We start from the raw sequence: 24,670 nt of genomic DNA, 5'->3' as shown, positions 1-24,670 counted from the left end.
AACGCGGACTGGGAGCCCAGAAAACATTTTTCCCCTTCGTTTCAAAGGAAGAAACCTGAGCGATTCTCATCCTTTTGATTGATTAAGGTCTTGAATAACTTGAAGCTCGGGAGTGACAGTTCCTGAATAGACGATTGCAAATAAAGAGCCCTGTGGAAAGCCGGGCTGGCACTTCGGAGTGTAAAGGAGGCGAGTTTGCTGGCACTTACCAAGTTATAAATAAAAGGCCGTGCACAATGGTACCTTCTCTAAGGACAGACAGTCTTTACAACACTCCTGGCGTCATATCCTGCTGTGGGCACTCCAGCTCCGAGGCAGACTTTACCTCTTTTATTTTTCCAGCAGTTTAGTTTGAATACTACAATAAATTCCTGGGAACAAACGCTTGTTAGTAAGGCTTTAACACGCACCGCCTCGCACCCATACAAATATATACGCTCACGCACACGCGTGAAACGCAGGGACACCCTCGTCCCACTGGTTTTTAAAAGCAGACATCCCCACGGAGATCTCACTGGCAGCTCTTCTTTTCAAAACCGTGAGCATCGTTTGTTCCAGAGGTGTTTCTTCTGGACGGAGAGAGGTTTCGGTTCAAAGTAAATAAGTAAAAGGAAAGAATGAAGGAAGAAGCAATTTTTCCCCCTTAAAATGAAAAAGGTTGTTGCCCCCACCCTGCCGCTGGTGCTCGGGGAACGGAGCCAGGAGAAAAAACGCTTGACGGCAGCCCGGCGGGGGCTGTCCCGCGGAGTCCCGCAGTGACAGGGGTCCTGAGGGCTGCGATGTCCAGGCCGGCCGGGCTGGTGCTTCTCTCCCGGGGCTGGGGCGGCTGTCGAGGCACGGAGTAGATCCCCATCGCCGGCCGCCCTCTGCTTGCGGGGCAAGGGCCCAGCGCGGCTGTGCCCGCGGGGTCAGCGGGGGCCGCGCCGCGTCCCGCCGTGGCGTGTCGAGCCGCGCGGTGCCGGTGCCGGCCCGGTGCCGGTGCCGGTGGCGGTCCCGGTCCGGCGGCGCCGCCGTCGCGCGGGCCGGGGCGATGCTCGAGAGCCGCCCGCTCGCCCAATCAGCGGGGGCGGCGCGGCCGGGCCGGACGGCGGTGGCCAATCGCGGAGGCGCCGCCGCCGAGCCGCGCCGGGCACGGAGCCGATAAATGCCCCCGGCCCCGCGGCCGCCGCTCCCCGCAGCACCGGGGACACGGCCGCGGCCCCCCCGCCCCGCCGCCCCCCGCCCTCCCCGCGCCCAGCCGGGGCTCCGGCCCGGCCCCTGCCCTCCCGGTGCGGGGCAGCGCGGGTCACTGACAAAGGGGCAGCGGCGGAGCTGCCTCCTCCCCGCCCCTCGGCGGCATCCCCCACCCCCTCCGGGACCGCTCCTGATTCGGCGGGGCCCGCTGACAGCGCGGGTCTCCCCTAGATCGGCCCTCACCTGGATATAACCCTGCCGGCCGCCGCCGCCGCGATGACAACTCTGGCCGGAGCTGTCCCCAGGATGATGCGCCCCGGGGCCGGGCAGAACTATCCCCGCAGCGGGTTCCCGCTGGAAGGTAAGGCCGCGTCTGTGCTGCTCCCGGTCGGGAAAGGGATGGTAATTCCGTGCCGGGACGCCGAAACAAAGCGGCTCTCCCGGGCCGCCAGAACTGGCGCACGGAGGGCTCCAGGACAGCCTCTCGGCTTCCCCCTGGGTTGTCACGGCAGGGTTTGTCCCAGGATGGGCACTGCTCGGATCGCCGCAGCCGGCGGCTCCGGCCTCGCACCCACCCTGCCAGCGGCCCGTCCCGGGAGCGGGAGGTCGGCGGCGCAGCCGGCCCCGGTTCTCTTAGTGGAGTGAAGGGTGGGGATTTGGGGAGCCTAAAGTTCGGGAAAAAGTTAGGCAAAAAATTAAACTCGCGTAAAGGCAACGCGAATCGAAAGGAAGTTCATAGCCGTGGGTCAGCGCCGGGCCGCTTCGAGCGGCCGCTCTTGATGAAGGTGGCGGCGGTGCGAGGGCCCCGCAGGCCGGGGACAGCCAGGCCGCTGGCCGAGGGAGCACGGGCGGCTGCTCGGCTCCCACCGCCGCTCCCGGGGCGGCCGAGCCGGGCCGGCCCCCGCTCCGCCGGGGACACTGCGGCCTTCCCGCACCGCTACCCGCTCCCCGCCGTAGTCAGGCGGGCTCTGAACGCCGGCTCCGGCTGAGTGCAACAGGTGAAGCCCACGGCCGCCTCCCTCCCCTGCCCGCCGGGCCGGCGGCGGGGTCTCCCCGGGAGCTGCGGGTCCCGGGAGCGCGGCGGGGCGGGCGGGGGTGAGTTGCTTTATAGCAAAGCAACGACAAAACAAAACAAAACGGTAATAACAAGAACAACAACAATAACAAAAAAAGACGCAGCAGGATCCGAAGGAGACGTTAACGCCATTTACCCCCCTGCCTCCCTTCCCTCCTTTTCTAGTCTCTACCCCTCTAGGCCAGGGCAGAGTCAATCAGCTCGGAGGAGTGTTTATCAATGGCAGGCCTTTACCCAACCATATCCGGCACAAGATAGTGGAGATGGCCCACCATGGCATAAGGCCCTGTGTCATCTCCCGACAGCTGCGAGTGTCCCACGGCTGCGTCTCCAAAATTCTCTGCAGGTACCAGGAGACGGGCTCCATCCGGCCGGGGGCCATCGGCGGCAGCAAGCCCAAGGTGAGCCCCTCCCGCCTGCCCGGAACGGGGCAAATCCCGGTCGCGGTGGCTGAGAGAGAGTTCCGACCGGGACACGGCCCAGGCTGGTCGGCACCGGGGGTTCCAGAAGGGACGGAGGCACCGGGGAGGGCCGGGGGGAACCGTGCGAGGCCGGGGGTGGGTGCAGACACTTACGGGGCACAGCACTCCTGCCGAGTCCCCGCCTGTTGCTCTCAAAGTTCCCGAATACTTTTCGAAAGTATTGTTGGAATTCTTGGCAATAATATATTTTTAATTAAGGAAATACTATTAAAAACAAACAAACAAACAAAAAACCCCAAAAAACCCTTAACAAATACAAAAACCCCACAAAAAACCTCAAACGAAAATAGGGCGAAAAGGGTATTATTTTGAAGGCTTGGCTTCCCAGAGCCCCGCGTGCCCCACGCTCATTTTTTTCTCGCAGGAGCACAGGCGGGCTCAGGGCTGAGGGACGGACGGGGACGCGGTCGGTCCGGTGGTGGAGCTGACCCAGCACGGCTGGATCGGGCCCTCCCCGCTTTCGTGCAAAGCGCCACAAAACGAACTGTATTTCTATCCGTCTCTTCACTGCTCCTTCTGCTGCTCTGTTTACTTTTTCTCTCTGCTCTAGAGCTCCGTGTGTTTCTTGCTACGCTACCGAAAAGTTTGTGCTGACAATAATGGAGACGAAATTTCCCCCCAAGTTCAGGCTTTCCTTCTCTAACTTTTTTTTCCCCACTAAAGTAAAGGTTTGAATTCTTATTGGAAGCTGTTGCTAGTTTCCCCCCCTCCCTTCTCTGATTCTTCTGAAGTAGCGAGCCGATGCCAGAACTTTTTCTTTCTGTATTAGGAGTAGAGGTAATTTTTTAATAAGCTTGCTACTCAAACGTAAGGCTATTACCAGCCGGGAGATCGTCCTTTTTGTTTGATTTTTCGATTTATTTTAAAATCACGAGGCTACCGAAGAAAAATTCCGGTAACTCGAACCTCTCCGCGTTTTTATTACCCTGGTTTTTGTTCGGAGCTGCAAACTTTGTTCAGCCGAAACTTTACTGACCTGGAGCTTCGTTGCCCGGAGTCCTCCGCTGGTCGCGACCTGGTATTTTCTCGGTCGCACGGCAGCCGGTGCTGCTTAATTCGGGGATTTCCATGCCGAGGTCTCTGTCCCACCTTCCCGGTAACCTCGGGGGATTTTCTGGGACGTTTCGTTTAACGCGGAGTGTGTTCGTCTTATGTTGCCCGTTATTACCTTCTGTGTCCCCTCGTACTCTACCCTGCCCGCGCCCGGGGGTTTTCGATCCGCGTTTCTGAGCGGGGCCGGTGTCGGCTCTCGCTGCCGACGGCGCGGGCGGCTCCTCCCGCCCCGGGGCTCTGGCGGCGGCAGCCCCGGCTCCCCCGGCCCTACAGACTGTGCCCGCTCGCCTTGTCTTTACTGAAGCAGGTGACGACGCCGGATGTTGAGAAGAAAATCGAGGAATACAAGCGGGAAAACGCGGGCATGTTCAGCTGGGAGATCCGGGACAAGCTGCTGAAGGACGGGGTGTGTGACCGCAACTCGGTGCCGTCAGGTACGGAGCGGGGGTTCGGAGGGTCCCGAAGGGTCGGGGGCGGCCCGGGGAGGGCAGCGCGGTGCCCGGGGGAGCCCCGTCCCCTCGGGATCGGAGCCCCGGGCCGGACCGGTGTCCGCGGAGCGGCCGGCATTAGCCCGCGGTACCTCTGGCGCGTCCCGGGAGGAATCCTGCTCTCGGCGGGGTGTTTTCAATTAAATCGCAACTGCACCCCTCTCCCCTCCTCCTCCAGACGCTTCCCCGCCATCCCCTCCGGGCTGCTGCCGCAGGAGGGCTCTGGGCTTGCCGGAGAGCCGGAGCTGGGGAGCAGGAGCTGGGGAGCAGGAGCTGGGGAGCAGCTCCCTGTGCCGGCGCGTTGTTCGCGGGATGGGACGGGAGGCACGGGGAGCCGGAGCAGTATTTGTGAGGTGTCCGAGGGTCTTTACCACCCGCCATGCGGGCTCGAGGGAAAGAGAGATTCTCGGGAGCCACTGTGCCAGAGTCTGGTGCGGTGCCCCGTGAAACCCCCGTGGGGATGGGAGTGGGAAGCTGCCTTCCCCAAGTCCCAACTGGCAGTGGCCGAGGGACACCGGCCAGTGGCACTGAGGGGGAGCTCGGCTCCCCGGGCCGGCCCGAGAGCCGCGGGGGGCTGCTGGAGACGAGCCGGTCACAGCTCTGTACTCCCCCCCTGAAGTGAGCTCCATCAGCCGCATCCTGCGGAGCAAGTTTGGGAAAGGCGAGGAAGAGGAGGCTGAACTGGAAAGAAAAGAGGTGGAGGAAGGCGACAAGAAGGCCAAGCACAGCATTGATGGCATTCTCAGCGAAAGAGGTAAAGTCCTGTTTGCCCCTGCTCTCCATGGAGCCCCGCGACGGGCCGGTGGCAGTCCCAGGTGCTGGTGGCTAACAATCCCCGTCTCCCGGAGGGTGTCCTGGGGCCGGTGCAGCGGGAGGTGCAGGGCAAGGGGTGAGCCCTGGCAGCCCGGCTGCCACATCCCAGTATCCCATTCCCCCGCTGGGACGACCCTGCGGTGTGCAGGAATGGCACAGAGGTTGGAACAAAGATGGGAGTCACTGCTAGTTTGTCCTTCAATGACCAGGGAGCAGGGAGGGTTGGAGCCACCACAGAGTCCCTCGTCACAGCTGTGCAGGGGCTCCTTTCCCAACCAAGTGAAAGGCTGCGGCTGCACGGAAGGGGCAGTTGTAGCAAAAGGCTGCGGAACCTCAAGTCTCTGCAGTCTGAACCGGGCAGGGAGACGCAGGTTTTGGTTTTTTTCTGCTCTTAAAACTGCTGGGAAGAGCATGTGTTGGTGTTTGGCCCGGGACCGCGAGGAGGTTGCAACCTGAACAAGGCGGAGGTGACGGGCTGCTGCGGGGGGACAGCTGCTGCTCCCGTTGAAGCCGTGCTGGCTCCCGGCCGGGCCAGGGTGCAGGGGCAGGCGAGGGTCTGGCCGGGCCGCCTGTGCGTGGAAGTCGCTGCCCAGCACATGCACAGGCGCTGGAGAAGGCGAGACAAAAGTACCAAATGAGCTGGTCAAACATTTGTACAACTTTTCCAGCTTTTACAAAGAAGGCCTTCTATACACAATCTACACTTGGAGATGAACTTGGAAAACAAAGAGGGGGGAGTCCATTGAAACTCACACTTTGGCTTTGCACAGACAAAGCTTCAGCTAGCAGCAGCTTGATGTGAACAAAAGAAGGCAACCTTTTTATAATTCAAGGAGAAAAGAAGAGAAAACAGCCCCACAAAAGGCTGAGAAAAGACATTATGGGCTTGCAATGAGGGATGAATTATTCAATGAGCCCCTAATAGCTGATGCTCCACGCAGTTTTATGGACTCTCCATCGTGGAAAAAAAAAAAAAATAGCTGTTTTTAGAGAGAAAAAGTTTATAGCATTTCTAGACATCAAGGGATTTTGGACAGCAGAAATCCATTCTTTGATAGTAGGACATGTCCTTGTTTTGTTGGAACAAACCCCTAACTCCTCCTAAAATGTAGTCTTCAACTCTTATTAAAACTTTCAGGGAAGCCTCATCTTCTGAGTGTTTGTGTTTGCAAGGAGGTGTGTAATACAGACATGCAGAAGACGCCAACAAAATTAGAGATTTTAAGGGCAGAAGGCACAGTTTGATTGCCTGGTCTAGTTGACTCCATATGATGGGTCCAGAGTTTCCTCCAGCATCTCCTTCAACAGAGGATTTTTCCAAGAGGGATGTGTACCAAGGGAAAAATAGCTAAATTCAGTGCCCTAGTTGTTAAATAAATAGCTTTGCTGCCTTCTTGAATTTCTTGACAGAGATTAGAAACAGAAGATAGTAAGCCTTGATAGTATCACTGCTTTATGGAACAAAGAATCATTAATAGAGACAGCAAGAGAAAAAATACTGTTATCAATGTAACCCATCCTTCTGTTTCTCTTTGAAACAGTCTTCCTGTTCTCTGACTGTTTGCCCTTTAAAGTGGAGCTCCTGATTTATTATAAATCAGTGTCTGGGTGCGTGGCTGCCTTCCACCAGCCCAGGGGAACCCCAAAACTCTTGCAGGAAAACCACTGGGGCTGATGATGCCTTGCTGCGAGAGGGGCTCACTCGTGCCTCGCAGCACAGCTGCATTCCACCTCCCGACATAGCCTCTCTTTCACTTTCTGTGGATGTGAGTGTCCAACTTTATTTGTTTTGAGTTCAATCAGTAGCAATTTTCCCCTTGATTGCATGGGGTAGTGTAGTCCTCTCCTCCCCTAGGCATGCAGGTTTTTGCTGCGTGAACATGACCGGACAGTTCTGTGGAAACGGCAGCTTTGGTAATCCCATCTGTTGTGTGACAGTGGCTGGGAAGGCTTGGCACTGTGAGGGAGAGTGTGTTCTTCCGCACAGCAACGCCTGCTCCCCCTCCCTGACTAGCAAGCTGTTGCTTAATCTCATTACTACAGTGGTTGAGATGCTGCAGTGCGAGCGCGCTGCTGCTCCAGAAAACATTTGTTGCCGTACTGGTGCCCTGCATGGAGTGTGATACTATAGGGACAACACAGTGAGACCATGACAAGAAAAGAATAACCGTAAAAGAAGTCCACCACTACTTTCTCTATCTGACCAACAACAACAACAAAAGTTCTGCTTCGACTCCCATTGCCAGCCGAGGGGCTTTGATTTCACTCCATCTAGAAAAACAATCCTGTTCTGCTGCTAAAATAACTGGCAGCATTCCTAAGGATTTTGATGCCATGAGATCATGTTTGCCAGCACCCACCAGCCTGGCCACAAGGGCTGGTGTGGCAGAGGGTGCCCGCTGGCAGTGCATCTCAGGTGCCCGTTCTGACACTCGGGTTGCTTGCAGAATGTCCAAAGGGTGTCCATGTGCTGTGCACCAAAACCCTCGGGTGCTAGCTCAGCGCTGAGTGCTCCATGGTACAGAGGGGAAAAAAGTACGGGGTTTTGTGCGATATGAGGAGTTTCAGTAGCTCTGTTCTTGGGGACTTGAGGTATCCCGGAGCGTGGGTGCGAGGGAAGGCTGTGGGATAGGTCAGAAAGTGACTCTGAGGCTGATCACGAAGCAGAGTATGGCTCTTTGGCTCTGGAGCACACATTAGTGCTGGGCATTTGCTGGCACAGCCTGAAATCCCCTCCTCGCCACGGGCCTTTGGGTGCCTCAAGGAGTGGCATTTTTTCCAAGGACGAGGACTAGAGTTGTCATTTTAATGGTAGCTAATCCAAGATTTAGGGAGTATTTACAGCAGAGTGGGATTAGAGAGAATGGAAACGTGATATTTTTAAAAAATGTGAGGTAGAAACAGAGTATCATCGGGATCTCTCCCACCACATATATGAGTGTAGGTAAACTGTTGTATGCCTGGTGTGATTCTGTTTCAGCCTCTCTTCTCGGACACTTACACGTGATTCTCACACTGTTTACAGATGCCACATGTGCCGCCCTGTACGTGCTGTATTTCAGTGTTTCTGCCAGCGTCAGCTTCAGCCCTGATTCTGGGTATATATTTAAAGAAAACTTGATTGTCAGAGTGTGTATCAGGAGGCTGATAGCTCTATAGCAGCATATCTGTATTTCTGCATGCACGATAGTTTTTTCTTAAAGGCACCAGCCATAAATAAAGAACACGAGAAAGTTTTGTGCCTTTATGTGGCACACCAGGGCTTATTTTTAGCACAACCACTACAGAAGAGGGAGTCGCTTGTACCTTTGGTGGGAGTTATGTGTGGCATGGTTTGCTGACTAATGTGATAACCCCCCCTTCATAAAATAGCTGTTGTTTTCTGGCAGGAACCAGCGGGTTTCAGCACTGCTAGAATGGGGCAGAGCTGCTCCCCGGCCCCGCTGTGAGCAGGCTGGGGCTGGGGCTGGGGCTGGGGCCGGCCCCCCCTCCGCTGCCCTCAAAGGGGGCCTCTGTTCCCAGCCAGAGGAATTGGCCCCCGGGGCCTGTCCTGGCCGATCCTCCCCCAGTCATGCGCACCCGTCCAAAAAGGGCCCTACTCATCCCAAGCCTCTACCCTTGGCTGTACTGAGAGCAATTCAGGCTACAGCAGACTAAATTGCCTCCTTTATTTTCTCTTACTTTCATCTTGGACCAAACCCTTCCCCCTCTCCCTCCCCTTCCTCTTTTCTTTTTTTTTTTTTTTTTTCTGTGTGCCTGAGGCTCACATTAATACAATTTCGGCACCACCCCTATTTTAGTGTGTGTATGTGGGGAGTTTGAAGGGGTAGGGAAAAAAAAAGGACCTTAGCACAAAAGCCCTGCTCAGCAGCTCGAAAGTTCAGGCTGCTGCTGCCTGTGTAGCTGTGTGATGCTTTTCCTGTTTGTGAGTTTTGGGAAACATTTTTGCTTTGTACTGTAATGGAATTAGAGGACAGATGCTGACTGTAAATGGGACACGCGACTACCAGCCCCTAGCTTAAATATTTAGATGCAATGTTACAATTACTGACTTGATGCAGGAGGCTTTGAAGTGGTGGCACATGATCTAAAGGGTAGCTCGAGCTAGATGGGCTGGCAGATGTTTTGATTTCGGCTGGTCAGTATCATGCAGCCAGTTATTTTTAGATTGCTAAACTAATAAAGACACTTTATTAAGGGAGAAGATTAACATGGAGGCACCAGATATCAGTTTGGGTCATTCATTTCTACACAGTAGACTGTTGGATTAGCGGCAGGAGCATGGGATGAGTCAGATGCTGAGTTAGATTTTGGTTGCAGGGGTTGTCCTGGTTTTGCTCCAGTGTCCTGTCCCAAGGTGCAGCGGTAGGAGGACTTAGGTGCTGTGTGAAATGCTGTTGTGGGCTGAGAAGTACAGTTTGTTCCCCTGCTCAGTGTTCATGGTAAAGATTCACTTATTGAGCGAGATGTGACGGCTGTGGCAGCAGGCAGTTATCTCCTTGAGCCTGAAATTTCATGCAGTACTCTATATATTTGGTCACTAGCAGGTGTAAGAAATCAACTTGAGCAGTGTTGTTTCTGAGGCTCTCAGAGCTGACAAGAAAATAGTACTTAACTAAGAAAAACTCCCTAGTGAGTCCAGAATTTGGCCCAAGGGAGATAGTGCCAACTATATTTTCTGTCTGTCGTTTTCCCCTTCTCTTTCCTGATATCTTAATAGGAATAGGAATAGTCCAGGCCAGGGTAGAAAAGCCAGGTGCTGCACAAGTGCAAATTGGTGCAGGTGATTCCATGCAAACCCAGCACAACTTTGTTTCTTCTGCCTGACCCATCATCACTGTGTGGCTCTGGGCCAGGCTTCCACTTCCAAATCATTATTCTGTAATAATAATAATGATATTAATAATAATAATAATTGTAACAAAAACAACAACAATCGATGACCTCAGAAATTAATAATGATCTCACCATCAAGAGAGAGTGTGATGTCCCAGCGCGCTGAGCATTTTTAGAAAGGTGCTAAATGTTTGACTTTAGGGTGACTTCAAAGTGGAGTTTGCTCTTCCAGAGCTGCCAGGGGCAGCTCATTCCCTCTTGTCTTGAAGTGGGGGATTTTGAGGAGAGTGCTAATTGTCAGACTAACTGCAGGCTAATCGTCTTGACAAAAGCACCAGTAATATTTCCAGCTGTGGGAAGAAAGGGTGTTAATCTAGCAGCGACTCTCTGAAGTAAAATAAATACACATCATATCCTTGGCTTGAAATCCCGATTTTATTAATGGCTTTGAATGTTTTGCCATCTTAGGGATGCTTTCCTCAACTTAAGAGTCAGCGCCTGTTCAAGCAGAATTGCTGGGGGCATCCTTTCCAGTTTTTCTAATTGCATGTATCTAGAACAAAGCTGAATGTTATTCTAGCAAATGTCAGGATTGCTTCACACACAGCAGTCGATTAACTTGAATTTGTACCCAAGTTAGCACCTTATTTGGTTGCTTTGAAAGTCTTCTTCTATTAGACTCAGAGGGTGTCATTCCAGAAAGGCAGAGCAAGAAACAGTTGGCTGATCTCGGTATGGCTGGGACTTCCTCTGAGAAGGCAATTTATGTATTTGGCACTCCAGATCCTCCTATGGTCACAGAATCTGTGATGTCAGTAGGAATTCACCACAATAGACATCAAGCTTTTCTTGGAACCAGCTCTGTAACGTGCTGAGGAGCTGCAGCTCTGGGGGAAAGCCTCAGGTGTAGGATGCGAGAGGGCTTTACTCGACTGGGCATCAGACCTCCAGTCCTGCAGAGGTGGGCAATGCGAGGAGTGCCGAGGAGTCCCACTCAAAGGGCCTATTCATGTGTGTAACACTGCTCACGTGGGCTGGGGCAGGCAGGAGTGGGGCCAAAATTTGTCCTATTCTGTTTGTAAAAAAGTACCCACTGCACAAGAGCGTGACTTTAATCCCGAGAGAAACTCTGGCAAAACTCTCGCGGAGGGCAAGGATCTTTGTGTCTCGGTTTACACAGTGGAATCAGAAGACAGACAGAGGTTTTAATTAGATAAAAAGCTAATTAGCAATGAATGCTGTAAATAAAAGCCAATACCGATGAAATCTTTAAAACAAATAATTTCCCATGTCTGATTTTGAACAGTGATTCTCTGTTATATCATGCAAAGACAGCGCTTTTATCTAACACTTATTTGGGGAACGTTTAGTTTGGTTTGGGTTTACTTATTGATAAGGGCTGGAACAGGGTTTAGGAGAGGGAAGCCAATAAAGCAGATAGTGATAAATTATCATGAGTCCCCAGAGCTGTGTAATAAAACTGCATTGGGAAATGAAGCAGAACTACAAAGTGCTCTCTGGTTAATTTAAGAAGAAATTGAGTGAAACACAAAGCAATAAATCAGAGCAAGCCAGTCAATGTGAATTTCTCCATGTAAATGTCACTTTAAATCCTACGTAGCAAACATATGTGGCCAGAGAAAGAACAAAATATAGAAATAGAAATGCAGGATACTTCCAAGTGGTCCCTGAACGCTGAGCTCTCTGGCTAATAAAAATGATGTACAGTAATGTAATTCACCACAAGACCTTGTTTAGCGTGGTGTGAGTGCGGCACTTTACTTTATTTGCCCTGGAGTACTCCTGCCCCATGCTGTTAAACTAATTCCGCTTAAATCACTCTGCCCAGAAAAAAGTGAAGCGTAATGAAATTAAAACTCACTGAGGACACATTAGAGTTAAAGTGTGTGTCATGTGCTGAGGTTATTTAGTTAGGGGAGTTTGATGCAATTGTTGACAGGTCGTTTATTCATCCTAGTAAATAAAGATTCACAAACTATTAAGAATGTGCATATATAACTAGTAAGACAGTAAAAGGCAATTAAGCAGTCAGTTTAATGTCTTATCTTGCTGGTTGCCCTACAGTTGTTTTACAACTAGGAATTAAAATTTGAAAAGAAAGTTTTCAGTGTCCCTGGCCAAATATTGATTAAGTAGTTGTTTGCTGATGCCATTGTGGCACATAAAAAGGCCAGTGGTTCTGCCCCTTGTTGTTCATCTTCCATTGTTGCTGATTCTTAACCTCGGAGATCAAAGGAGGATCATTTCAGTTTATCTGTCTTGGAAAATCCTTCTTTGCTCCTAAACCCGTATGGATTAATGGCCAAATTGTCTTTAATGAGATGTGAAATTTGAATGGAATCCTTATTTTGCATGGTCTGTTGAATGTATACACTGTATGCCCTTACAGTTTTGTGGGGTTTTTTTTCTTTAGCATTACTGGATTTGATTTTGTTTGAGTCACTTTGTTTTCAGTATACAGTGCATTGAAATGTTACTATTGTAGCCGGTAAAATACAACGGATTTAACTGATTTTTACTAAAACTAATTTTGTTGCATGTAATCTTTTTGGTGAGTGTAGCCTAAAGGGGAGAAAAAAAAAATAAAATTGTCTTTGTATACCAAATCACACAGGAGATAAATAGCCCAGGGCTGCCAATAAAAGAAAGGGAGCTTGAGAAGCCAGCCCGTTCTCCAGACTGGGCTCTCAGAATACAGGGGACACAAACAAGCTTGCAAGATTTGTTTGGTCATTTTTTTCAGTTTGGATTTTATGGACCCTACTTGCCTCAGCTAGGATAGTTGTGATGTCCCTTCTCCCGAAAAAAGGGAATTTGGATCTACGAGGCTGCGCAGAAAAACAAGCAAGAGCCATTGAGAACGACCAGTTCCTTGTTGCATGGCAGAAAGCTGTATTTGTTTCAGAGATAGTAAAATATATCCCACCACATCCTCAGCAGAAGAGGCTGTGCAAACTGGGTGTGTTTTCTTGTCATTATGACACGAGTTTTCATCTGAATCATGAGGCATGGAAGTTTAGATCAGCTCCCACTGCATCCACTGGACACAGAAATTTAGCTTCACAAACAGTAGCAAGAAGCCTGGTGAAACCAGAAAGCCTCTCCTGGTGTTGCACTGATTTTTAGGTGGGTGGGTGAGTCTCCTCCGCTGTTGTGGTAAACAGCAGAGTAAAGGATAAGACAATTTTTTTTAATCATCATTTTCTAATGCCCTTTCTTAAATACACTGTGTTTCCATTCTGTCTGGTTACAGTTGATGAAAATATCAGACTGTGCATGCTTTGCAAGTACTCAGATACTTTAGGAGATATTTTTGTCCTGGAGTAAGAGCTAACACTCTTTGAAAGCATTTTAGGTACAAATTTCCTCAAAGTCCATGAACTCAACTTTTTTCTTCCATAGAGGGCCGTGGTGAGCACAGCAACATCCATGCTACCTTCTGATTTTTTAACAGATATTTGCCTCGTTGTAGACTTTCAGCCAAACATTATCAATGTCTATATCACGCACAAGCCCATATAAGGACCAGTCTTAAGGATTTTTATATTTATGATATGCCTCATGTTGGATGTCTGATCTAAAAATGACTATGTAGTAATTTCTTTATCAGATATATTGTCACATAGATCGCTGTGGTTTAAATAATATGAGGAATAAACTGTCTGTGGCTGACAATTCTGTAAGCAGACAGCTTATTCAGCCCCTGTCAAGTCTTATTCACCTTACTCAAATGAGCAGGACTGTTCATGCCAATATAATCAGAATCTCTCCCACGTACTAGCCCAGAAAAGCAATAGCAACCACAGCTCTTCTGGCAAAATTACTCTGCACTTTGTTAAAAATGTAACCCATCTACCCCCTGCCAGGCAGTAGCTCCAACCCTGCTCGGTGTAACCAAATTGTACTTCAAACTGTTTTCCATCTCTGGTTCTGACTGTCCCACGGAGGATGGAGATGAGTACGGACAGGCTTTATAGAAACCAGGCTAGCAGATTAGCAGGGAATGCTTCCACAGAAAATCCGTTTTTACTGAAGATGGTGTGGCAGGACTTCCTTTTCATTTTGACCTAAGGGCTGGCTGTTTGATCTGGTGTGAAGTGCTGAAGGGTCAGAGCGTGAGCTGGGGGGATCTGTGCCCCAGTAAACACTCTGACACCTACCCAGCCCCTCCTGTCAGGCTGAGTGGTGAGAAAAAAGCTTGCACAGAACTAGCTGGAAATCAGGACTCAGCTGGTTTACTGAACAGCAAAATAAGTTCTTTTCAGATGGGAGGTGTTTTAAAAGAAAAAAAAAAAAAAAAAAAAGAAAAAAAAAAAAAAGGAAGCGGAAATTATTCAGCTAAAGAAAATGGGAAGTGAAATACACTGTTTCACAATGAAATCCTGAAAAGTACAAATTTTGAAAAAAAAAAACAAAAAACAAAACCAAAAAAACCCACCAAAACCCAGATTCTGGAATTCCATTTGCCAAGGGACAAATCAAGTAACTCCACTGCAGATGGCGAACTGATGCTGTTGTGTGAGTGAATGCTGAACTAAATTATCAGTATTTACGAAGAAGAACAGATACTTCCAAACAACTACTAGCCAAGAAGTGATCTTTTAACTGAGCAGTCCTCCAGTCTTTATGGTGTGATGTCATAGATGGAGATCTACATTTTTTTTTCTGTAGGATTTTAACACATGTGGTGCAGAAAAAAGCATCGTGTATACCTCCCTTGCTGTGTGTGATGGCTATTCCCTGTATGCTATATAGCCTCACTGTGTTCTTTGTCTGTGGAACTGGAAAATAATAGAAGAAAACATTTAGGAATCTATTTAGAAGATTACACAATAGATGTCACAGTTAGGAAAAAGCCCTGTGGGTTCATCCCTGCTTTAGCACAGTTGATTTGACCTGCTCTCTTTAAATCAACGGGCTCAAGCAAAAATGCTGGAATATTTGGCAGCTACATGGAAAACCACACAAATCCCTGTAGCTTTAGTATCCACAACTTGTTTTCCAACAAATACAATGTTGTCTTTTGAAAACTCCTTAAAACACACTGCTTGTCCACCTCTTCTGAACAACACTGAGACTGGTGTGAGCTGCATGTCGTGTGCACTGGTGCAGGGACTGGAGCATTGCAGGGTCTCAGGATGCTCACAGGTCCTGGTGAAAATATAAAATGGCTGCATACAGCAGACATATTTTTAATCTTTTTGTTATTTCCATCTCTATGTTTTAAAAGTTTCTTGAGACCAAATTTTATTGGCATTTACATCAGAATAGTCCTGTGCTCTCAGCAGGACTGTCTAGGTTACTTAGCATTGGATTTAGCATTTAAACATTCATTTAAATGAAAGTTTAATCACATTTCAGATTCGAGGGAGCACCTTCACTTTCTCAGACTTGGCAAGCCCTTATAGTGCTAAACATTTATTTTTGCTGGTAAAGAAGAGACCTGACACAGCCAGTAAGAGTAGTTAAAATGCTACAAGCAGAGCAAATTAAAAAAAGCCGCTTTAGAGAATGGCACTTAATTCTAACGTATGATTTAGCAAAAAAAAGGCAACCAACCACCCCCCGCCGGCTCTCTGCTGTAAGGAGCTCTGTAACCAATCTGCTCCATCAGTTCTGGCAGGGTGGGAGGCAGCGCTGCTCGCTCCCTCTGATTTCTGGCTCCTCCCTGGCTGAAGGGTGTCAGGAGGGGAGGTACACTCTGTCCCCACATAAAACATTCCTGTCCTCAACCTTTGGTCCTAATCAACACAGCAAATGAAACTTTTGGAAGGACACCACGTAATTTGAATGGTTGTCAAACCTTATACTATGATGGGTTTAAAGAGGGTTTGTCCCTGGGCTGTAAAAGGTCACTCAGCCAAGGAAGGACTTAAATCAGAATTCAGTGTTACTGTGCTTTTCCTGTATTGGCAGTCGAAAAGATGGAGTGATGATTGATGGCATAAATATTTCTCTTAATCTGACATCAGAAAGATGTCATCCCTGGAAGAGTAAATCAGAGACAGAAATTTAAATTGAATATTAAAAATATCCTAACTATAGCTAATACCTGAATACTGGTAGTGATAGTTATAAATAAAAAAATGAAACACCCAAGAGAAGTGTTATGAGTGAGGAAAAAAAGATCCTCCAGGTGATCAGGAAGTGTAGGAGGGACTCACCTGTTCCTACTCTTGAGTGCTACCATGCAGAAAAGTGACCACTCTATTAAAGAAATTGGCCACCTGGTGCTGAGTGTTTGGGTGCTGCTCAGCACAGGGAGGGCCCATGGAACGCTGGGGTTCCCGGGATGGCAAAGCAGGAACCCCTTTGGGTGCACTTCTGTGTTACTCCTCCTGTTTTAGCCTCGGGGGTTCTGTGGAGTGCCCTGCCCTTAGGGTGCCTTGGGCCCTTTTTCAGGGCCGGATCCTTTGGTTGAAAACCCCATTGTTCTTCTCCGGGAGGGAGCTCAAAGCAGTGAGCAGAGTCCTTGCAACTCAGGGCTGGCTCCCAGCCCAGGTGGGAGCTGGGGTACCCTGTTTCCAACCCAGGAAGCTCCTCACTCTGCCCTTTTCTTCTGTGAGGCTTGCAAGAGATTTCTTTATATTTATTGTGAGTTTAAAGCTTCTGCAGGAGCGTTGTGTTCTGGAGGTGGAGGCAGGGGGGTCACAGCTGTGCTTTGCAGGTGCTGCTTTGCGCTTGGTGGCATTCACCTGGTGCAGTGGATCCTCAGGTCCCTGGGAGTTGGGCTGAAGGGTTTGCTCCCACCCATGCACAGCTGGTGCTGGTTTGCTGCTGTGGAAAAGGGGCTGCCCAGGGCATTTTCCATAGGCTTTAACTTTCTTCTGACTGGGCTGTGGTGAGTGTGGTTCTGTGTCTTTGAATGGGGCTAAGGGGTCTTTTTAAATACCCCTTTTGAGTAGGAAGGAATGATCTCAGTGACTAATACGTTTATAAGTAAGTGATACCCCTATGCAAACAAACAAGAAAAAAGTGGTTATGGCAAAATTGGTGCTGGAGGAGTTTGCTTTAGTTTGAAGGGGAACTGGTTGGAGTTGGTACAATTTGCTCTGTGTTCCTTGCAGTGACTTTCTGCATTGCTCGTGCCTGGAGCCAGCTGAGATAGGACTGCTCACTCCTCCTTCCCAGTTACTGATCTCTGACTCCTTTGTGGTTTAATTTTCTCCTAGTAGTTGTGGTGTTTTTTAGTTTTTGTGGGGTTTTTTTTGTGTTTTGGTTTGTTTTAGTTTTTTTTTTTTTTTTAAAAAAAGAAATGGGTCCAATGATATTTTTCTCCCTCAATGGTATTTCCAAGTGTCTGGTGTCCAGGAATCAAAAGTGTTCCATAGGTTCAGCTGTCATCGTTCATCTGCTGAAACTGCAAATCCAGATGGAATGATACTTCAGAACGAATGTTTGTGGTTAGATAGGATCGCAGCCTGTCCTTGGAAGAGTAGCTGGGATTTCAACTGCTGGGTTTGCAGAATTGGGGAACGCCAGGGGTTGTTTGTAGAGGGGTCAGTGGGTACCCTCTGGTCCGGTGGCCCATGGTATGGACCACCTAACTCATCAGAAGCAGCAAGCCCTGGCACAGAGCAGCAGGAGTGTGCTTTAGTGGAGTGGTAAAGACTCTGCACCTTCATTTTTAGTACTTTTATTATTATTTTTTATAGCTAAAGCAGATCAGTAGATAGTGTGGCCTGGGATTAAGTCCATTGATCTAGAGGTGTTACCTCAATTTACACTGAGGCTCTGAGCCACTGTATGTTTACTGGAGTACGGCAGTAATTGATGCATAGTTTTGTTGAGTCTCCCATGCAAATTCTCTCAAATATGTGGTGTGAAAAATCTGTTCAATAATACATACAATTAATCATTGGTTCTAAGAAAGTATTCAGTGCTTGAAATTTATGTGGTTGTGAGTGGGCACCCAAGTCTTGCACAGGTTTCTCTTCTTACAACTGCTCTTGCATTCACTAAAAATATGTATTTTCCTGGATAACTGTTGAAACTTCTTTTTTCTTCTTTTTAAATTATATTTATTTTTTACTATTGCCCTGTTAAAACAGAAACATGTACCGAGCAGAAAAGGAGACAAAAATAATGCTTTAAATATTGTTTTGTTGTACATTGCCAGTATTTATAGTTTAAAAGTGTAGCTTTCCATCCTTATGCAAGAGAATGCATTTCTCAGTGGTGGGATTTTGTGTTACACAGGATGACTAGAGAGGAACTACTTTTGTTTGATTTTAAGCTTTTATCAAAAGAAATCTTAATTTACTTTATAAGCGTTCTTCTTGACAAAGAGAAATAGTCCAGCAACTTGGACATGAAATTATGAGCCAAAAAACCCAGAGAGCCAGTTGCAACTGAAAGACTGGCTTAAATTTGTCAATAGATCTTAAAAAGAGAAAAGTTTTTAGATTTAAAACTGCAGTACAACTTGAATAAAGCAAGATTTGCTTTCTGGAATTGGTGAAACAAATATTTTTTACTGATTTCTAACATTTCAAGGAAAATTATCTTGTTGCACTCTATTCCTCAAACAGTAAATGTATAGGTTTTCTTTTATGTGTTTTTCTTCTTTCTTAGCACAACTAATTCCTCTAATTAATAGTGTCAAGCATGTGAGATTGCTCATAAATCTGAAAAAAGGCCTATTGAATTTAATAGCAAGACTTGTATTGTCTTTAATGAAATTTGGTCAGATCCTAAACGAAAAGGGTTTTTTTCTCTCTCTCTCTCTCTTTTTTTTTTTTTTTTTTTTTTTTTTTTTTTTTTTTTTTTTTTTTTTTCCTTAAGGCAGAAAAAGTTTTGAGTTTTTCTGAGGACACTGAGGAATTCTAGCATTCCTGGGCATGAGAGGAGAATACTGATTAGAATCAGGCAGAGAGCAAGCAGGTGCTGAGCATGTTCATTGCTTAACCCCCTGCCCTGCTCCTGCATCCCTGCCTGACCTGGCGCCCAGACCCTGCAAATAGCAGCAAGCTGCCAGATGTTGGAGATGTTTTCAGTAGGGTGATTATTCACCAGGTCTCGTCTAAAAGCGGGGACTTCCTACAATGGCTGTATTTCATGTTTAAAGCTGGGCTGGGTGAGCCATTGGAGACAGTGTTGAGGAAAAAACACTGTATTTCTGGGAATGAGAGCTGGCTGTTCTGTGGTGTCCCTTTGCAAAAAGTAATTCAAAAAACTATCACGCAGAGTAGATTGCCTGAGGGGGAGAAAGTAGCCTTTTTTTTTTTTTTTTTTTAATGAACAAGAAAAGATTTTATGGTTTAGAAACAGTGCACTCTAAAGAGAGGTGTGTTTAAAAGTTAAGACTCGAAAGCTTTTGTCTGGAGAATAATGCGCTTGGAGTAAAGAGCGGCACAATGGAAGTCTTTTCTTCCAGTTATGTATGGACGAGCATCAGTCAGCCAAGGAAGAACTTCAAAGGCCAATGTGAAAACTTGCTAGGCTCTTTCTTTCCTGACAGGTTCTTCTTGAGGTAAGATGGGGAGAGCTGTTTGTGCTGGGAACTGGAGCTCGCCTCCTGTAGCAGGGGAGGTAATAAATCATGTGCAAGCTGAGGTACCCAGCCCCAGCTATCTCTGTCTCCAGTTGATTTGCCTTTTTGGAGGTTACTAAACCATCCCATTTCATGAGTCTTTTATTGCTTATTCATAAAGGGGTCTCAAATTCCACTTCTGCCTTGCTGGAAAGGCACTGTGCCAGATGGAGGGAGAAGATGATCCATTTCTCTGCCTCCAAAAAATACTCATTATCAGTATGCTGTAATTTGCCTTTAAGGTGGAAAAACAGCCCCAATGTTTTTTAACATAAGTAGTCCAAGGGTATAACTGCTGTGCATTAAAACAGCAACCAAACTTCGTGTCTGCAAGTTTGTATGGAGAGGGTCAGGGATGGTCAAGATGCTTCTCTGATATAGGAAAGAGAAACTCCAAACAGCACCCAGAGAAATCTCTTCAGCTTGACCTTATATGATAATTTCATTTTATGAATTTTAAAATATTTTCTTTTAGTTGGAAGTTTATTCATGTTAAATACCACATTCTAGAATAATTTGCCTCATTTTAAAATGGGTCTAAGGAGCATTTTTAGTGTTACCTGTGAGGCTGTGCTCTGGAGGCACTACTTTAGAGGACTGTGTGTGTCACATCAGTCTTTGTTACAGGCAGAGACACAGCAGAGAAACCAGAGGATGTCTGATGGAGAAAGCAGCTCTTTTGAGTTCCCAGGAGCACAAAGCAGAGCAGGCTGTATGGCAAGCCCAAACAGGGCTGATGCACACAGGGCTATTCCCTTTTAGGGGTTGGCATAGGGAAGACCAGGCCCCTATTGCAACAAAAGAAACCCTGCAGCATGCTGTCTCTAATATTGGAGAAATGCTTGCACAGGTGAGTGGGTGACCCCTCTGCCAGCCCGTGGCCATGAGCAGCGTGTGAGCGTCAGCGAGTGCCACTTGTGCTGCCCCAGAGCCAGGGGCCAAGCACAGCTGTGGGAGCAGAGTGCTGGCTGTCCTTGCTCGGGAAGTTTGTAGCAGGGAAGAGCCACGTAGGATGTTCTCAAAGTGTTCGTGGTGCAAGCCTGGATTTGGACTTCACAGCTGCAAAAATGAGGCTGTGGGATTTTTGTGTGCTTTCTCTGTGTTCCTATCCTGATCATCCAGCTCTGCCAGACTTAACATTTGAGTCCCTTTCCATGACAGCCCTCATTCATTTAGCTATGCATTAGGCAGGGAAGAAGAACCAGTAATTATGAACAAGTTGGCAGTGCTGTGTTCCAATAACTGTTTCATGGTGCGTTTGAGCTGATGGCTGCAAGAATGGAAAATAAGTCTTTGGGATGATGTGGAAGATCTCTGCATGCTCTGTCTCTTGGCTCGAGCCTGCTGTATGTGCTCAGGCATCCTTGGCTTCAGTCAGGCTGTTTGAAGGAAACGGGGTTTCTCTGAGGGTTAGGTTCAAAATAAATGATTTGCCCACAGCAGCAGCAGTTGTGACATTCCCTGGGAGTGCATTGCGTGAGTTATCTAGACACAGTCTATGGGCTGCTTTGAAACCATCAGTGGAAGGTGACAGAAAAGCCAGATTAGTGTTGGCTGGCTTAAATTTTCTGTAAAAGTGCACACATACTGAGGAAAAATTCTTCAAGTGAAAAAAAGATGGGTTCCCACTGCATTAAAGATTTCAGGTGAGTTCAGCTTCACTGCTGAGAAAATTTCATTTAGCAAAGCAAAGGGGCATTTCACACAATGAAGATGTACAGTTGTGGAAAATTATCATTTGAAACAACGGTACTTTATAATAATAAATTCCAAATGTGCAATCCTGCAATTGATTTTTTTTTTTTTTTTTTGACTTTCAGCATAACCCAATGCCATCTAACTTCCTGAAAATCAAGGCTATGAAGATTCACTTACACACTTACAATGAATTTTATCTTTCATTTCAGGAAAAGGGTGGAAGAATAAATAGGATTTAGAGCTGAGAACAAGAAAATATACTTGAATTTGGTAGAGTGTTGTCAGCAGGATTTTAGTTTTTCAAAAGTAAGGGAAAGAGGATTATTTTGGATTTTTGTCGTGTTGTAGTCTGACAGTCTTAGACCATTAGTGGAAATCAGGTAATAGTCCTTGGTTTTGCATCAGCTGTACAGAGCTTAAAACATATTTGGGAAATGAAGGAATTTGGTTCCCACTTTCTTGGAACAATTTTAGACTCTTGCCATGTGAATAGAACATTTTTGACCGTGATGATGTCTCTGTATTCTCAGTATTCTCATCTCCAAAGTGCTTGTTTTTATAAAATAATAAATGCCCTTTGACTTCCCTGCTGGAAAAGTTCCAAATAAATTCAGGGTGTTATTTTCACCCTATTCCTTCTCCAAATTTAAAGCAGTCTCTCTTGCTAGAGATTGAGATGGGGAAAGTAAAGGGCCACGAAGAGATTCTTACTTTGCTGCCACTTTTCATCAGACATTCATCAGTCCTGGAGTGCCACAGGCACTTGTAGAATGAGTCTTTACAGGTATCAAAATAGAATACAAACTTGAAAATTTGTCTGAGAAGTTTCTGTTATGCAAATATTCAGGAGATGTTTGGGCATTTGTCTGTCTTTGCCCTTGGTTGCATGGGTGGGAGAGCTGGGTAAAGAGCTCAGCACCAACTTCAGTATGCATAGATTCAGCCATTATCTCCTTTTTCCAGTATATTTCTGTAGCTGATGTGTATTCCTGATCTGAAGTTTAGTAAAAGAACAAGTTTTAATCTCCTTTTATTTATTTTAATAGGTTACAAAGAATAAGCCAATATACACTGAGACATTGTCTTAATGACTCCTGTGGAACAAGCAATAATGGACTGAGGAATTACAAATTTGTACTTTCAGGTAGATTTTTCTAATAAACTGTCAGGAAATAGTGCTACAGTATAGAATATGTTTTTAGATCAGATCCTGGACTTGGCATCACATTTGATGCCTACTGGCATCAAATCACAGTGGTTCCTTTGTTGAAGTTCCTTGATTTCCAGGAGTGTAAGAGAGATCTCAATCTGGCTAATGGATCATTTTGTAGTTTGACTCTTTCCTGAGCAAGGACATATAGGATATACTGCCAGATATTGGATTATTTGTGTTGCAAGGTCAAGTTATTTTTCTAATTTTTCTTTGGGGATACTTGTTGCTCTTTATAGAGAATATAGTTCTATTTATTAACATAAAACAAGTTATGGAATCAACAATACCATATTTGGGGAAAATGTGAAAGATTTCTGGTCTCTTTTAATACAGCTTCTGTAATAAGGTGGTAAAGCACAGTTCAGTGTGATGTATGTGCCCATTGACATCAGTCTCCTGAATGCATTTTTAAGGAATATTGCAGATTTTGAGAAATGATGCTCAGTAACTTCTGCTTGTTCTATATGTGTGTCACATTTCACACACATTCTGCAGGTACACATAACTGTGAAGCTGGGTCAGAGCTAGGTCTGACCAGGCACATTGTTTGTGCAGCCAGAAGAAATTCATGTACATGGTACAAAAGATGAGTTTGTAACTATTTAAGTAAAGCTGTACCTCTTTTTATTAGTAAAAGAATGCAAATGGAAGATTTTATGCGTATTAAGAAACGTTTCTTTTACTGCTCGGAGGGCTTGCTGTCAACACCCATTAAAATCTCCAAATTAAAATAAATATAAAACAAACAGAGCAACAAACAATCCCCTCCAACCCTTGAATTTCAAACAAAACCAATCTTACAAGTATGCCCTGTGTGGTAGATAATTTAGTGAAGTAGGTTATATCCTCAAGACATTCTGCTGGCACCCCTCCATGTGAACACTGCTAATATCCTTTGAGTTACTTTGTGCTATTGTCTTTCTAAATACTACTTGGAGGTTGTGCTGCTCTGGAGATCTCAGAACTGTTTTTTTCTGCTGGGAAGATACAAGTCCATTGAACACGAAACTTTGTCAAATCATTACAATTACGGCAACATTTTATTCTAAAGAAAACAAAAAAGAAGAATTCAGGCTACATAAAATCACTCCTTTCAACATTTGCCAGAATGAAATATTTTTGTTTGTTAGTTTTAAAATTTTGTTTGTAATTTTTATATTTTTTATTCTTACAAAATTAAGATTAAAGACCTGATAATTATTCTGTTTTGAGACAAAATGAATGTATTTAAAAGTAATTTTCCTCTGCAGTTTTCCACTGTTGAGAAATATTCAGGTTTCTCTTAACCAGAAGGAAAACAAACGCAGAGATACTCAAATTCTTTGGGGACAGCTCTCACTCCACACAGTGTCCTTCAGAGAGCTGACTGAGAAGAAACGACAGAAACAATATTTTCACTTTTTTTTCCCCACCAGGCAGGCTCTGCTTTTCGCAGGTCCGTCAGCCCGTGGGATGTGCGGAAGGTGGCAGCCTCTCTCAGGGTGAAGGAAAGCAGCGATTTTGATTTTTGTGGCGGTGGTTTCCTGGGGTGCTGCTGTGCACAGGAACAGCAGCATCGGAGCAGGAAGGACCCGGAGCACGAGCGCTGGCTTCCCCAGCTGGGATGGTCCCTCAGAGGAAAAAAGAGGCTGTCACAGCGAACAGTAGGAGTTCTCATTTGCACCAGAGCAATGCATTTTCCCCACCCGTGCAGTGGTAGTGTTGAGCAAATTTGGTTTGCGCTTAGCTTAGAAAGATTTCCGCAATAACTGTAATAGTTTTTTGTTGTTGTTGTTTGTTTGTTTTTTGGGTTTTTTTTCTTTTTTTTTTTTTGCAGAGTTTTATTAATTTAAAATCATGGAAGCTGTTGAGGGAAATAGCAGACAACTTAGCAGCAAAGCAGTTAATTACAATAGTGCAGGGGTTTGAAATATAGACATGAATATTAATTCTTTTAAAGCTGCTTGACATACAAGCCGAGTTTGATTGGGGCTGCTTCTTTCTCTCTCTCCCTTTAGCATTCCTTCATTTTTTCATTCTTTTGTCCACTTGACACAGCCTCTCTAAAGTGGTTTTGCAGAAACTGTTGGCATGATCCCTGAACAGTTTTTCCATGGAGTAACCCAATCTATAATCTGCCTTTTAATTAAAAGATTTGGCTGCACTGTTTCAAACAGATGAAGAAATGTCTGTTGGTGTGAAGGTGTGGGTGAAAAATTGGGCTGGTGCTGACAGTACTGAGCACCTCTGTGGCTTTTGGATGTTGAAGATAAAAAGGGTTGTGGGGAAAAGTAAGTATGTGGAATT

The 24,670-nt window shown here is 46.6% G+C and overlaps 1 protein-coding gene across 5 annotated transcripts in view; it reads left to right on the top strand.

Annotated features, from left to right (window-relative positions):
- Positions 1 to 1,354: 1,354 nt before the first annotated feature.
- Positions 1,355 to 24,670, top strand: part of PAX3 (paired box 3) — a 76,575-nt gene continuing 53,259 nt past the window's right edge. For 2 of the 5 annotated variants that reach the window (XM_040074096.2, XM_040074098.2), the window contains exons 1-4: positions 1,355 to 1,534; positions 2,414 to 2,649; positions 4,088 to 4,217; positions 4,891 to 5,025. In XM_040074096.2, the coding sequence (XP_039930030.1) occupies positions 1,450 to 1,534; positions 2,414 to 2,649; positions 4,088 to 4,217; positions 4,891 to 5,025 (586 nt within the window). In that variant the 5' untranslated portion in view covers positions 1,355 to 1,449. Of the gene's footprint in view, positions 1,535 to 2,413; positions 2,650 to 4,087; positions 4,218 to 4,890; positions 5,026 to 16,692; positions 16,783 to 24,670 lie in introns of those variants that run through there. The other 3 variants (XM_040074099.2, XM_040074097.2, XM_058421917.1) reach the window with 2 other exon arrangements.

The sequence above is a fragment of the Hirundo rustica genome, chromosome 10 (genome assembly GCF_015227805.2).
Source record: "Hirundo rustica isolate bHirRus1 chromosome 10, bHirRus1.pri.v3, whole genome shotgun sequence".
NCBI lineage: Eukaryota > Metazoa > Chordata > Aves > Passeriformes > Hirundinidae > Hirundo > Hirundo rustica.
This window is presented reverse-complemented; position numbering and strand designations above follow the sequence as displayed.